Consider the following 13,139-nt stretch of genomic DNA (forward strand, 5'->3'; position numbering starts at 1 on the left):
TGTGGAGGGAGAGGGCAGTATTCTAAAACCCAGGGGCTTGGATTTTAATGCTCTTACAGAGACAGAGACTTGGGCTGCTGTAGATGGGAAGTTGAGAGTGAGACCACCTACCTCGTCGTAAGCCGAGACTCTCAAAAAGATTGGACTAGAAAAAAAGTTCACTCACCATCATATCTGTCTAGGTGCTGGGTAGACAAAAAAAATTTCTCTAAGAATTAGTAATCATAGAGTTATGTTGATCATTAAATAATATGTATTTTCTTAAAACATGCAAGGAACATTTGTATAATAAAAGCTGGCCACTTACCAGGCCACAAAGCAAGTCCTGCCATATACCAAAGAATCAATAGCATACAGACAAAGCTTTCTGACCAAAATACAACAGTCAAAAAAATAAGAAATAATAAATATATAGCAAAAATTATTATGAATAATTCATGAGACAAAGAAGAAATCATAATAAAAACTGCAAAGCAGTTAGAATCAAGTCAACAGTAAAACACCAAATACCAAAACTGTGGGATATAGCTAACGTAGTGCTTAGAGATACATTTGTAATCTTAAGTACAGTCATTAGAAATCAAGAAGAATTTTTTTTTTTTTTTTTTTTTTGCTGTACGCGGGCCTCTCACTGTTGTGGCCTCTCCCATTGCTGAGCACAGGCTCCGGACGCGCAGGCTCAGTGGTCATGGCTCATGGGTCTAGCCGCTCCGGGGCATGTGGGATCTTCCTGGACTGGGGCACAAACCCGTGTCCCCTGCATCGTCAGGTGGACTCTCAACCACTGTGCCACCAGGGAAGCCCATCAAGAAGAATTTTAAACAGAACTTCTGCCTCCAAGAAGATGGACTAGATATACTTTCCTCTCTTCCTCTCAGAGCTATAAACCCTGGACATTATTTATATAACAGACTCTGAAAGGTAGAGAGAAGAAAGAAATGAGACTTGAGGAAAGACAGTATGAGTTCCTTGGGTTTTCTTTTCGCCTCATCTATCCCAAACTGTATGCTGAAGAAGCCAGCAGCCTGGAAACAAAAATGGGTACAGATCAAACCAACCAACCACCAACAAAAGTGCTCTCTCTAATCAAAAGACCAGGAAAGGGGGCAGCCTAGCATGACAGAAAACATTTAGACAGAAACTGCTCTACTCCAGTCAAATGCCCAGAAAAAAAAACTGTGGCCCCACCCATACCCAAGCCAAGTGGGGAACCTAGGCTTACACACGCACAAAGCTGAAATAACATGCGTCAACACCCTACTTGAGTGGTGTCAGAGAAGACCAAGTAGGAAGCCAGGACTTTTGTGCTCTATGGTAATGACCCCCCTCTCTCAACATGTGTTTTTTGTTTTTTGTTATTTTCCCTTTGGCCATGCCACGCAGCTTGTGGGATCTTAGTTCCCTGACCGGGGATTGAACCTGTGCCCAGGCAGTGAAAGCACCAAGTCCTAACCACTGGACTGCCAAGGAATTCCCTCAACATGTGTTTTTTTTTTTTTTTTTTTTTTTTTTTTAACATGTGGTTTTAATGGAGACCACACAGGGAGCCAGGGCTTCTGCCCCAATCTGGCAGTAATGAGGTGCTCCTCCACTCCCCACTGGCGTGTGTCAAACGGGGTCTAGTGTAAAATCAAAACTCACCATCACCTAGTGGTAATGCATCTACACCCACTATAGTATCAGTAGAGAACAAGTAAGGAATCAGAACCCCCATTTTCCCTCAGCAGTACGGAGGAGCTGCCCCACTCAGGTATTAATGGAGATTGAGTGGGGAACCTAGACTTCTATCTAATGAGGCATTGCCTCTCCCCTTCCTGTGTAGGAGTGGTGTCAAAAAATGCCAGCAAAAAAGAAGGTTTAAGTATGATTCAGAGTTTCATAGCATAATATAAAAATTCCAGGTTTCATTTGAAAATCACTCATTATACTAAGAACTAGAAGATCTCAAACTGAATTAAACAAATAATCAGTAGATGGTAACACCAAGATGATAGATATGTTAGCATTATTAGACAAAGATTTTAAAGAAGCCATGATAAAAATACTTCAATGAGCAATTGTAAACATGTTGGAAACAAATGAAAAAACAATAGATAGACTCATAGGGGAAATAGAAAGTCTCAGTAAGAAATAGAAGATATAAAGAAGAAACTAGTAGAAATTTTAGAACTGAAAAATATATTAACTGCTATGAAAAGCTCAGTGAATGGGCTCAACAGCAGAATGGAGGAAAAAGGGGAAAGAATCAGTGAACTGGAAGATAGAACAATAGAAATTACTCAATCTGAGTAATGTAGAAGAAATAGACTAAAAGAATATGAACAGAACTTCAGAGTCCTGTGGGACTATGCCAAAAGATTTAACAGTGTTATTGGAGTATCAGAAGGAGAGAAGAAAGAGAGTGAGGCTCGAAAAATATTCAAAGAAGTTAAGCCTGAAAACTCCCCAAATTTGGCTAGAGACATAAACCTACAGATTCAGGAAGCTGAGCAAAGTCCCAACAGGATAAACCCAAAAGAAATCTGTACTAAGGAACACCATAGTAAAACTTCTGAAAACTGAAGACACAGAAAAAAAAAATTGAAAGCAGGAGAAAACAACTACAATGGTATCAGTTTCTCATCAGAAAACATGGAGGCCCAAAGGAAATGGAACAATATTTACAAAGTGGTAAAAGAACTGCTCACCTAGAATGGAATACCTAAATAAAAGATATGAAGTGGAAATCAAGATATTCTCAAATGAAAGAAAACTAAGAATTTGTCACCAGAAGACCTACCCTAAAAGAATGGTTGAAGGAAGTTCTCTGAACAGAAAGGGAATGATAAAAGAAAGAACCTAGAAACATCAGGAAAGAAGAAAGAATATGGTAAGCAAAAATTTGGACAGATAAAATAAGCTTTCCTTCTCCTTGAGTTTTCTAAATTGTGTTTCACACTTGAAACAAAGTATAACACTATCTGATGTGGTTCTGTATATTGAGAAAGTATTTTTGGCAATTATAAACAGGGAGGGCAAGGGGACATAAAGGGAGGTAAGGTTTCTATACTTCATTCAAACTAGTGAAATGATGACATCAGTAGATTGTAATAAATAGTATATATATAATGCAATACCTATAGCAATGACTAGAACATCTATACAAAGAGATATATTCAAAAGTATTATAGATAAATAAAAATGGAATTCTAAAGAATGCTCAGGTAATCCAGAGAAAGGCTGAGAAAAGAAAACAGAGAAATGAAAAAGAGGGGCCAAACAAAACCCAGCAGACTTAAGCCCTAATATATTAATAATTACATTAAATATATCAAGACACAGAGATTACAAATTTGATAAAGAAATACACTATATACAAGAAACTCAAAATATAACCATATGGTAAGGTAAAAAGTAAAAGAATAGAGAAAGATATATCTACATAAATATAAAACTACAAAACATTGCTGAAGGAAATTAAAGATGACACAAATAAATTGAAACATATCACATGTTCATGTATCGGAAGATTTAATATTGTTAAAATGTTAGCACTTCTCCAAGTGATCTACAGATTCAGTGCAATCCCTATAAAAATTCCAAAGACATTTTTTTGCAGAAATAAAAAAAAAACCCTTTCTATAATTCATATGAAATCTTAAGAGACCCCAAATATCCAAAACAGTCTTAAAAAAGAACAAAGTTGGGGGTCTCATACTTTGTTTTCAAAACCTACTACAAAGCTACAGTAATCAAAACAGGGTGATATTGACAGAAACAGAGACATACAGAACAGTGGAATAGAATAGAGAGCTGAGGAATAAACCCTAACATATATGGTCAAATGATTTTTGACAAGGATGCCAAGACCATTCAATAGGGAGGGTAAGTGTTTTCAACTAGTAGTGCTAGGAAAACTGGATATCCACATGCAAAAGAATGAAGTTGGACTCTTACCTAACACCACATTCAAAACTTAATGCAAAAATGGATCAAGGACCTAAATGTAAGTTCTAAAACAATAAAGCACTTAGAAAAAAACATAGGTCAAAACTTCATCATATTAGATTTCTCATTGACTCTTGGATAGGATAGCAAAGGCACAGGTAACAAAATACAAAAATGGACAAATTGAACTTCATCAAAATTTAAAACTTTGGGGCATCAAAAGACACTATCCACAGAGTATAAAGACAACCCACAGAATGTGAGAAAATATTTACAAATCATATATCTGATAGGGGGTTAATATCCAGAATATATAGAGAACTCCTAAAATTCAATACCAAAAATACCCCAAACAACCTAATTCAAAAATGGGAAAAGGATTTGAATAGACTTTTTTCCAAAGATGATCTACAAATGGCCAGTAAACACATGAAAAAATAGTCAACATCACTAATTAGGGAAATGCTAACCAAAAATACGAGATACAATCTCATACCCATTAAGATGGCTTCTGTCAAAGAAACAGAAAACAAGTGTTGGCAAGGATGTAGACACATCGGAACCATTGTGTACTTTTGGTGGGACTGTAAAATGGTGTGGTTACTGTAGGAACTGGTGGTTCCTCAAAAAATTAAGAATAGAATGACCGTATGATCCAGCGATTTCACTTCTGGCAATATATACAAAAGAATTGAAAGGGTCTCAAAGAGATATATGTACACTTATGTTCATAGGAGCATTATTCACAAAAGGTAAAATGTGGAAGCAATCCACATGTCCATTGACAGATGAATGGATAAGCAAAATGTGGTATATACGTACAGTAGAATATTGTTCAGCTGTGAAAGGAAGGAAAGTGTGACATATGCTATACCGTGGATGAACTTTGAGAACATTATGTTAAGTGAAATAAGCCAGTCATGAAAAGACAAGTACTGTATGATTTCACTTATATGAGGTACCTAGAGTAGTCAAATGCATAGGGATAGAAAGTATCCTGGTGATTTCCAGGGGGAGGGGAAAATGGGGAGTTATTGTTGAACAGGTATAAAATTTCTGTTTTAGAAGGTGAAGAGTTATGGAGATGGATAGCTGTGATGGTGGCACAAAAATGTGAATATACTTAGTACCACTGGACTGATACTTAAAAATGGTTAGGATGATCAACTTTATGTAATGTGTATTTTAAAACAATTTTAAAAAGACATAAAAAAGAATATTCTGCCATTACTCATGAAAACTTTGATAAAATGGACAATTTAGAAAACCTAAAGAAATGGAAAACACATCAGTAGAGTGAAGGAGACTTAAGAGACACCAGCTAATCACAATGTGTGGACCTTATTTGGATCCTGATTCAAAGAAAATGCTGTTGAGAGGTATGAGGTGGAACAAAAGGAAAGGCATACCATATTAAACAGGAATGCTCAACATAACAAAGATGTCATTCTCCCTCAGTTTACCTATAAGTTTAACATGATCTCTATAAATCTGCCAACATTATTTTTTTAATTATAGAATGCTTACAGAAAGAAGTTTTTTTTTAAAAATTTATATTTTATTTATTTTTGGCTGCATTGGGTTCTCATTGCTGCACATGGGCTTTCTCTAATTGCTGCGAGCGGGGGCTAGTCTTTGCTGCGGTGTGCGTCCTTCTCATTGCAGTGGCTTCTCTTGTTGCGGGGCATGGGCTCTAGGCAAACGGGTTTCAGTAGTTGTGGCACACAGGCTGTAGAGCGCAGGCTCAGTAGTTGTGGCACACAGGCTTAGTTGCTCCGTGGCATGTGGTATCTTCCCGGACCAGGGATCGAACCCATGTCCCCTGCACTGGCAGGAGGATTCTTAGCCACTGCACCACCAGGGAAGTGCCCAGAAAAAAGTTTTTAAAGTAAGAATAATCAGGAATTTCTGAAAAAGTTAATGAGGGATTATTAATCCTACACGAAAGTAAAACATAGTGTAAGACCATAATAAAACAATGAGGTGTTTGTGCATGCAGAGACTTACAGATTATTAGGACAGACTAGCAGGTCCAGAGATCGTCACCAGTACTTCTGGTAAGTTAGCATCTGATTAAGATGACATTTCACATCAGTAGGGAAAAAGGTGGTCTATGTAATCAATGGTGTAAAGACACCTGGGTAGCTCTCTGGAAAAAGATGTAACTAATATCTCAGAATTACACCAAAATAAATTCTAGGTGGATAAAAATGTGTACAAAGTTAAACCACGTAAGTAGGTACCATAAGAAATCATGGAATTAAAACAAATAAACATAGGGACTGGGGACTTCCCTGGTGGTCCAGTGGTTAAGAATCCTTCCAATGCAGGGGACATGGGTTTATTCCCTGGTCGGGAACTAAGATCCCACATGCCACGGGGCAGCTAAGCCCGTGTGCTGCAACAACTGAGTCCACACACTCTAGAGACCACGTGCCACAGCTAGAGAGAAGCCCCCACGCCACAATGAAGATATTGCGTGCCACAACGAAGACCCAATGCATCCAAATAAATAAATATTTTTTAAAAAAAGGAAAAAGGGACTTTCAGGTTCCTTCTTTATTTTATTTTATTTTTAAAATTTATTTATTTATTTATTTTTGGCTGCACTAAGTCTTCATTGCTGCACGTGGGCTTTCTCTAGTTGTGACGAGCGGGGGCTACTCTTAGTTGTGGTGCACGGGCTTCGTGTTGTGGTGGCTTCTCTTGTTGGAGAGTACAGGCTCTAGACGCTCAGGCTTCGGTAGTTGTGTCATGCGGGCTCAGTAGTTGTGGCTCACAGGCTCTAGAGTGCAGCCTCAGTGGTTGTGGCACATGGGCTTAGTTGCTCTGCGGCATATGGGATCTTCCCGGACCAGAGCTCGAACCCGTGTCCCCTGCATTGGCATGCGGATTCTTAACCACTGCACCACCAGGGAAGTCCCAGATGATGATTTTTAGTCTTTCCTAAAATTGATTGAGGGAGTCATGACCAGTAATTTCTTATACATGAAATAGAATAGAAAATACCTAAGGATTTTGAGCTAAGGATGAATATTACATGAAACTTTGTTATAATCATATGTATCAGTAAGTTTATACATATGTGTGTACATGATTATGATGTAAAAATCCTTTTTAAAAATAATTTGCATGCAAAAAGATTAATAAGTCACTGAGGAGGTCCAGTATCTTCCACTGGAAGTCACTAATAATGGTGCCTTCTCAAGTTTCAAGTTCATTTCTCTTAACTTGAATTTCTCTGACAACGATTTGTTTGTTGCACCTTGGTTATCTGATGTGTGAGCTAGACATGTTCTCATTTTCTTTGTTTTGATTTTTCTAGTAACGATGACTGAAGTTTTACCAAAGGAAAAGAAACAGAAAGAGGAGAAGACCATGATTCTTGGTCAAGCTGTGGTGGACCTTCTTCCTTTACTGGAAGGTCAGATGTGTGATTTGCTCAAAAGCAGAAATAAACTTATTTCTCATAAAACTTAGTTCCAGAGAAGTGCAAAAATCAGCCTCAGTGAGTTTGAGGGATTCACTGAAAGATGAGCACAGTTATTTCTGCCTAACCCTTCCTTCTTTGGCTTGACTTGGCCTTCTTTTCGCAGGAGAGAGTTCGTTTGAAACGATGGTCCCATTGCACCCTGTGCCAGGCTTGCCCTTGGAAGCTCTTCGATCAGGTGTTAAGGTAATTAGAGTTTTAACTCTTAACATATCAGCCTGATATTCAGTCAAGCCTGTCTGCTCTTAAGATTAAATTTAGTTGAGTCCAATTCATCAGGCACCTTCTTTTCACAGGCACACAAAGTGCTAGGTTCTGGGAAACAAAGATGAATAAGGAAACTCCTACTTTAGGAGTTCATAATCTACACATCAGAGGTTATGACCAGTGTGATTAAATGGTGGGTTGGGGCATATGGACACAGAGTAGGTATCTGTTACTTTGCCCAGGGGTAGATGCAGGGAAGGCTTAACCATGGAAATGCCTCTTTAACTATGACCTGTTGAATTAAATTAAATAGTATATGAATGCATCTAACACACTTTCTGGCATGGTAGCCTGCCTCTGGTCATTGGAGGAGGGGAAGCATGAATTGGTAGGCTGTGTTACTGGTTTGTGTTCTGGACTTTGTTTCCCAGTTCCTCCTGGGATCAGTAGCTTCTTGGGGCACTGCTTTTGCCACTCTTGTTCAAGTACACTCACTCTCAGCAGATACCACAGCTGTCTTCAGTTTTGCACAAGTAAGACCCAACTGCCCCAACTATTCTGAATGCAGTTCCTTACTTAACTGTTGATGTAAGCCCCTTCCTGATTCTTGTTGATTCTGACCTTCGAGCTGCCACAATCCACTCCTACATCTGCTGTGATTCTCTCCTCTTATTTTAGGATGTGATTGGTTTCTTCTAGGTTTTTTTGGTAGATCTGATTTAATTTGCTTTCTGTCTTTCAATGATTCCTAAAAATGTGTAGTCCAGTGATGGCATTTCTTGTTTTCCAGGGCTATTGTAGCATTATTGTTTTATTGGATATAAAGATAATCATTTAATATCCTTCTGTCATTCCATGTGATTTGTGCTGGAAAGAGGTAGATATCTGGGCTCTATCTGCCTTCCTTGGTCCAGTGTCCCAGTCTATGTACTGTTGATTTCCCTTAGATCTTATAGAAGAAGAGAAGGGAAGGGCTCTAGCTTAGGGATAAGGTTCTCTTCTTGGATTTATCTCTAACTCATGGGACCTTAAAAACGCTATTTGAATCCTCTGTATGGAAATAATTAAACCTGACCTTCTTACCTTGAGCAATGATGTGAGGTTCAAATGAGATAATGTGAAAAAAGGGAGGCCTCTAGCATTTTCAAATGTCTGCGTAATTTTATTCTTATACAGCAGTGCAGTCTTGAAGTTAAAGTATTTGTGGCGGAGCCCTTATTGACCACAGCCCAGATCTCAGGAGGCAATCTCCTGAAGGTCACATTGGAGGCTGCCTACTCTGTGCCTGAATCCTTCATTCCAATGGGGCTGCTGCAGAACTTCATGGTTGGTCTGCAAGTTCCATCAGCTGGAGAGGTAAAGACTTACAGTAAGATATTTATAGAGATTTAAACACTCATATGGTCATCTCTTCCTCACCTTCTAAGATTTCATTCAAAGCAGGCTCTGTTAATGGCTGAGATTTATTTTAGCCTCAAAAACATAAAGTTTGCTTCTGTTTTATACATGCATGTTAATATTTATAGTTTACATGTTATATACATGTATATATATATATACTACATATAATTTATATCAATACATACATATTTATGATGGAAAATATATAAAACATTTAAAATCTGACAATTTTAGATGTAGTATTTCTTTTTTTTTTTTTTTTGCGGTACGCGGGCCTCTCACTGTTGTGGCCCCTCCCAGTGCGGAGCACAGGCTCCGGACGCGCAGGCTCAGCGGCCATGGCTCATGGGCTCAGCCGCTCCTCGGCATGTGGGATCTTCCCGGACCAGGGCACGAACCCGTGTCCCCTGCAGTCAACCACTGCACCACCAGGGAAGCCCTGGATGTAGTATTTCTACACAGATTACTTTTATGCATATATTTTATATAATGTACTTTATTATATAAAACTTTCTTTTAATTCCAGGTTATTTTCTTAGTCCATATTTCTATAGAATGCTTGTGTATGGGTCTTTTGAGGCTCTTGAGATTTCCAAATTGCTTGCTAAAAAAATGTAATTAGTTAATACTCTTACCTGCTTTATTGCCATTTTACATTTTTCGTATAGAAATCTCCAATTCTCCTTCACCATTTAACATTCCCACCTGCAGTACACAAGGGTTCCAATTTCTCCACATATACCAACACTTGTTATTTTCTGTTTTTTGATAATAGCTATCCTAATAGATGTGAAGTAGCATCTCCTTGTGTTTTTGATTTGCATCCCCCTGGTGACTAATGATGTTGAGCATCTTTTCATGTGCTTATTGGCCATTTGTATATCTTCTTTGGGGAAATGTCTATTCAAGTCCTTCACCCATTTCTGAATTGGGTTGTTTGTCATTTTGTTGTTGGAGTTTTAGGAGTTCTTTCTATATTTTAGCTATTACTCCCTTATTAGATATGTGATTTGCAAATATTTTCTCCCATTCTATTGGTTGCCGTTTTTACTCTGGTTAGTATCTTTTTTTTTTTTTTTTTTTTTTGCGGTACGCGGGCCTCTCACTGTTGTGGCCTCTCCCGTTGCGGAGCACAGGCTCCAGATGCGCAGGCTCAGCAGCCATGGCGCACGGGCCCAGCCGATCCGCAGCATGTGGGATCTTTCCGGACCGGGGCACAAACCCGTGTCCCCTGCATCGGCAGGCAGACTCTCAACCGCTGTGCCACCAGGGAAGCCCAAGTTTAGTGTCTTTTTAAAATAATTAATTTATTTATTTGGCCGTGCCGCATCTTAGTTGCGGCACATAAATTCTTCGTTAGGTTGCCACATGTGAGATCTTTTAGTTGTGGCGTGTGGGATCTTTAGTTGCAGCATGTGGAATCTAGTTCCCTGGCCAGGGATCGAACCCCAGCCCCCTGCATTGGGAGCATGGAGTCTTAGCCACTGGACCACCAGGGAAGTCCCTGGTTAGTGTCTCTTGATACCCCAAAATTTTAAATTCTGATGAAGTTCAATTTGTCCATTTTTTTCTTTTGTTGTTGTAACCAAGAAATCATTGCCAAATCTGATGTCACAAGGCTTTTCCCCCTGTGTTTGTGTGTAAGAGTTTTATAGTTTTAGCTCTTATGTTTAGGCCTTTGCTCCATTTTGAGTTAATTTTTGTATATGGTGTTAGGTAAGAACCAACTACATTCTTTTGCACGTGAATAACTAGCACCTGCTTAGCACCATTTGTTGAAAAGACTGTCCTGTCCCTATTGAATGGTCTTTTGTTTTAAATAAATTTATTTATTTTATTTATTTATTTTTGATTGCATTGGGTCTTTGTTGCTGCACGTGGGCTTTCTCTAGTTGCTGTGAGTGGGGGCTACTCTTCATTGTGGTAAGCGAGCTTCTCATTGCAGTGGCTTCTCTTGTTGCAAGCATGGGCTCTAGGTGTGCAGGCTTCAGTATTGTAGCACGTGGGCTCAGTAGTTGTGGCACGTGGGCTCAGTAGTTGTGGCTCATGGTCTCTAGAGCGCAGGCTCAGTAGTTGTGGCACACGGGCTTAGTTGCTCTGCGGCATGTGGGATCTTCCCGGACCAGGGCTCTAACTTGTGTCCCCTGCATTGGCAGGCAGATTCTTAACTGCTGCGCCACCAGGGAAGCCCTGAGTGGTCTTGGCATCCTTAATTTTGACAATTTTTGCTGGCATTGGTTTTTTTGGGTTTTTTTTGAGGAGCAGATTTTCAAAGATTCTTACTCTGCTATTCTAGAAATGCCCCTCCTTCACAGAAGTTTTAAAACTTAACCCAAAGGACTAGAATAGTTGAGTTACAGGTTATGCCAATTTTACTTTTTATAAGAGGCTACAGAATTGCTTTTCATAGTTGTACAAATTTACACTTCCATCAACTATGTATAAGCATACCGTTCTCTTCACAATGCTGTCAACACAATATTTTCAGACTTTGACTTTGCCCATCTACAGTTTAAAATAGTATCTCATGGTTTTAATGTGCATTTCACTTATTATTAATGATTTTTAGCATGTTTTTATTTAAATGTTGGATTTTTGAATTTCTCTTTCTATAAATTGTCTGTTTATAACTTTATCAATTTTCTATTGCAAGTATATTTTAGATAAATTACAGATATGAAAATGCCTATATTTTTAGCCCTTTGTCAGATTTGTTTATTTTTTAAAAGATAAGTTTTAAAAAGGTACATCATGACTCTCATATAAATATAAAATGACATAAAGTGTTTAAACCAGTTCAGAGGAGAATCTGGGGACTTCCCTGGTGGTCCAGTGGCTAAAGACTCTGTGCTCCCAGTGCAGGGGACCCGGGTTCTATTCCTGGTCAGGAAAGTAGATCCCACATGTGGCAACTAAGAGTTTTCATGCCACAACTAAAGATCCCACATGTGGCAACTAAGAGTTTTCATGCCACAACTAAAGATCCCACATGCCACAGTGAAGATCCCACATGCTGCAACTAAGACTCAACCCAGCCAAATAAAGAAATAAAGAAATATTTTTGAAAAAGGAGAATCTGAACAAATGACCCATATATACAAGCAACTAGGAATCTTGAAATATATTTGCTAATAATTCAAAACTTATCAGCCATAGTGCAATGATCAATTATATCTCCACTGGACAAAATACATGTCCATATCTATGGACAAGAATAATTTGCATTATTATCAATTTTCTATAAATTATGGAATTGTAAAATAGCAAGACAATGAAGGACACAGGCCCCTCTTTAGAAACAGATAATCACAGAAGGATCTGTTAGACAACACCTGGCATTCCATTGAAAAGACACTTCAGTAATCTTTTTTTGTCCACTTCAAAGTCTTTCACAAAATTTCCTGATACATGGTATTTATTTCTGTAGAAAGACTATCCCATTTTCTTCAAGAATGGAACTCTGAAGCTTGGAGGGGAAAGAGAACCTGTTCCTCGGCCCAAAAAATGGCCTATTGCCAACATTCTGGCTCCAGGAGCTAATAACATTCCTGATGCTTTCATCGTTGGTGGGCCCTATGAGGAAGAAGAAGGGGAACTCAACCATCCTGAGGTGAGAGAATTAGGCGGGTTTGGTGATAATCTCAGTGCACTGACATATGATAAAACATATGTTTACAGTTTGTAAATCACTGTAATTCATATACATCCATCACCTCTTAAAATAAAACAGGTGTATGTCAAAATAAAACAATTATCTATAAAGTTCTGATTAAAATATTTCCTGACTTCTTAAGTCCAACAAACAAAATCATTGATTTAATTCATATTTATTCTTTATTTTATTTGAAATTTATTTATTTATGAGTAGGTTATAATACAGTTACAGGTCAAAATAAAACATTAAGAGATATGCAGTTAAAGTCTCCCCCCTCCTCCATGTCTCTTCTTCCTAATTCCTTCCCAGACCATCACCCTGGTAGTTAACCTTTGTTATAGTTTCTTGTGTTTCCTTCTGGTTACATTTTTACGCATATAAAAGCAAAAGTAAATAGTCAAAAGAAGACTCAGAAGCAAAAACATTTAGAAAAGTAAAGTTTCCTCGAAAAGGATGCAA

At 38.3% G+C, this 13,139-nt stretch overlaps 1 protein-coding gene across 5 annotated transcripts in view; it reads left to right on the forward strand.

The window, feature by feature from the left end:
- Positions 1 to 13,139, forward strand: part of CFAP70 (cilia and flagella associated protein 70) — an 88,594-nt gene that overhangs the window by 11,433 nt on the left and 64,022 nt on the right. For 4 of the 5 annotated variants that reach the window (XM_079899289.1, XM_079899290.1, XM_079899292.1 and 1 more), the window contains 4 exons: positions 7,253 to 7,351; positions 7,524 to 7,603; positions 8,801 to 8,980; positions 12,453 to 12,635. In XM_079899289.1, the coding sequence (XP_079755415.1) occupies positions 7,253 to 7,351; positions 7,524 to 7,603; positions 8,801 to 8,980; positions 12,453 to 12,635 (542 nt within the window). The remainder of the gene's footprint in view (positions 1 to 7,252; positions 7,352 to 7,523; positions 7,604 to 8,800; positions 8,981 to 12,452; positions 12,636 to 13,139) is intronic. The other variant, XM_079899291.1, reaches the window with a different exon arrangement.

Source organism: Stenella coeruleoalba (genome assembly GCF_951394435.1).
Source record: "Stenella coeruleoalba genome assembly, chromosome: 16".
Lineage (NCBI taxonomy): Eukaryota > Metazoa > Chordata > Mammalia > Artiodactyla > Delphinidae > Stenella > Stenella coeruleoalba.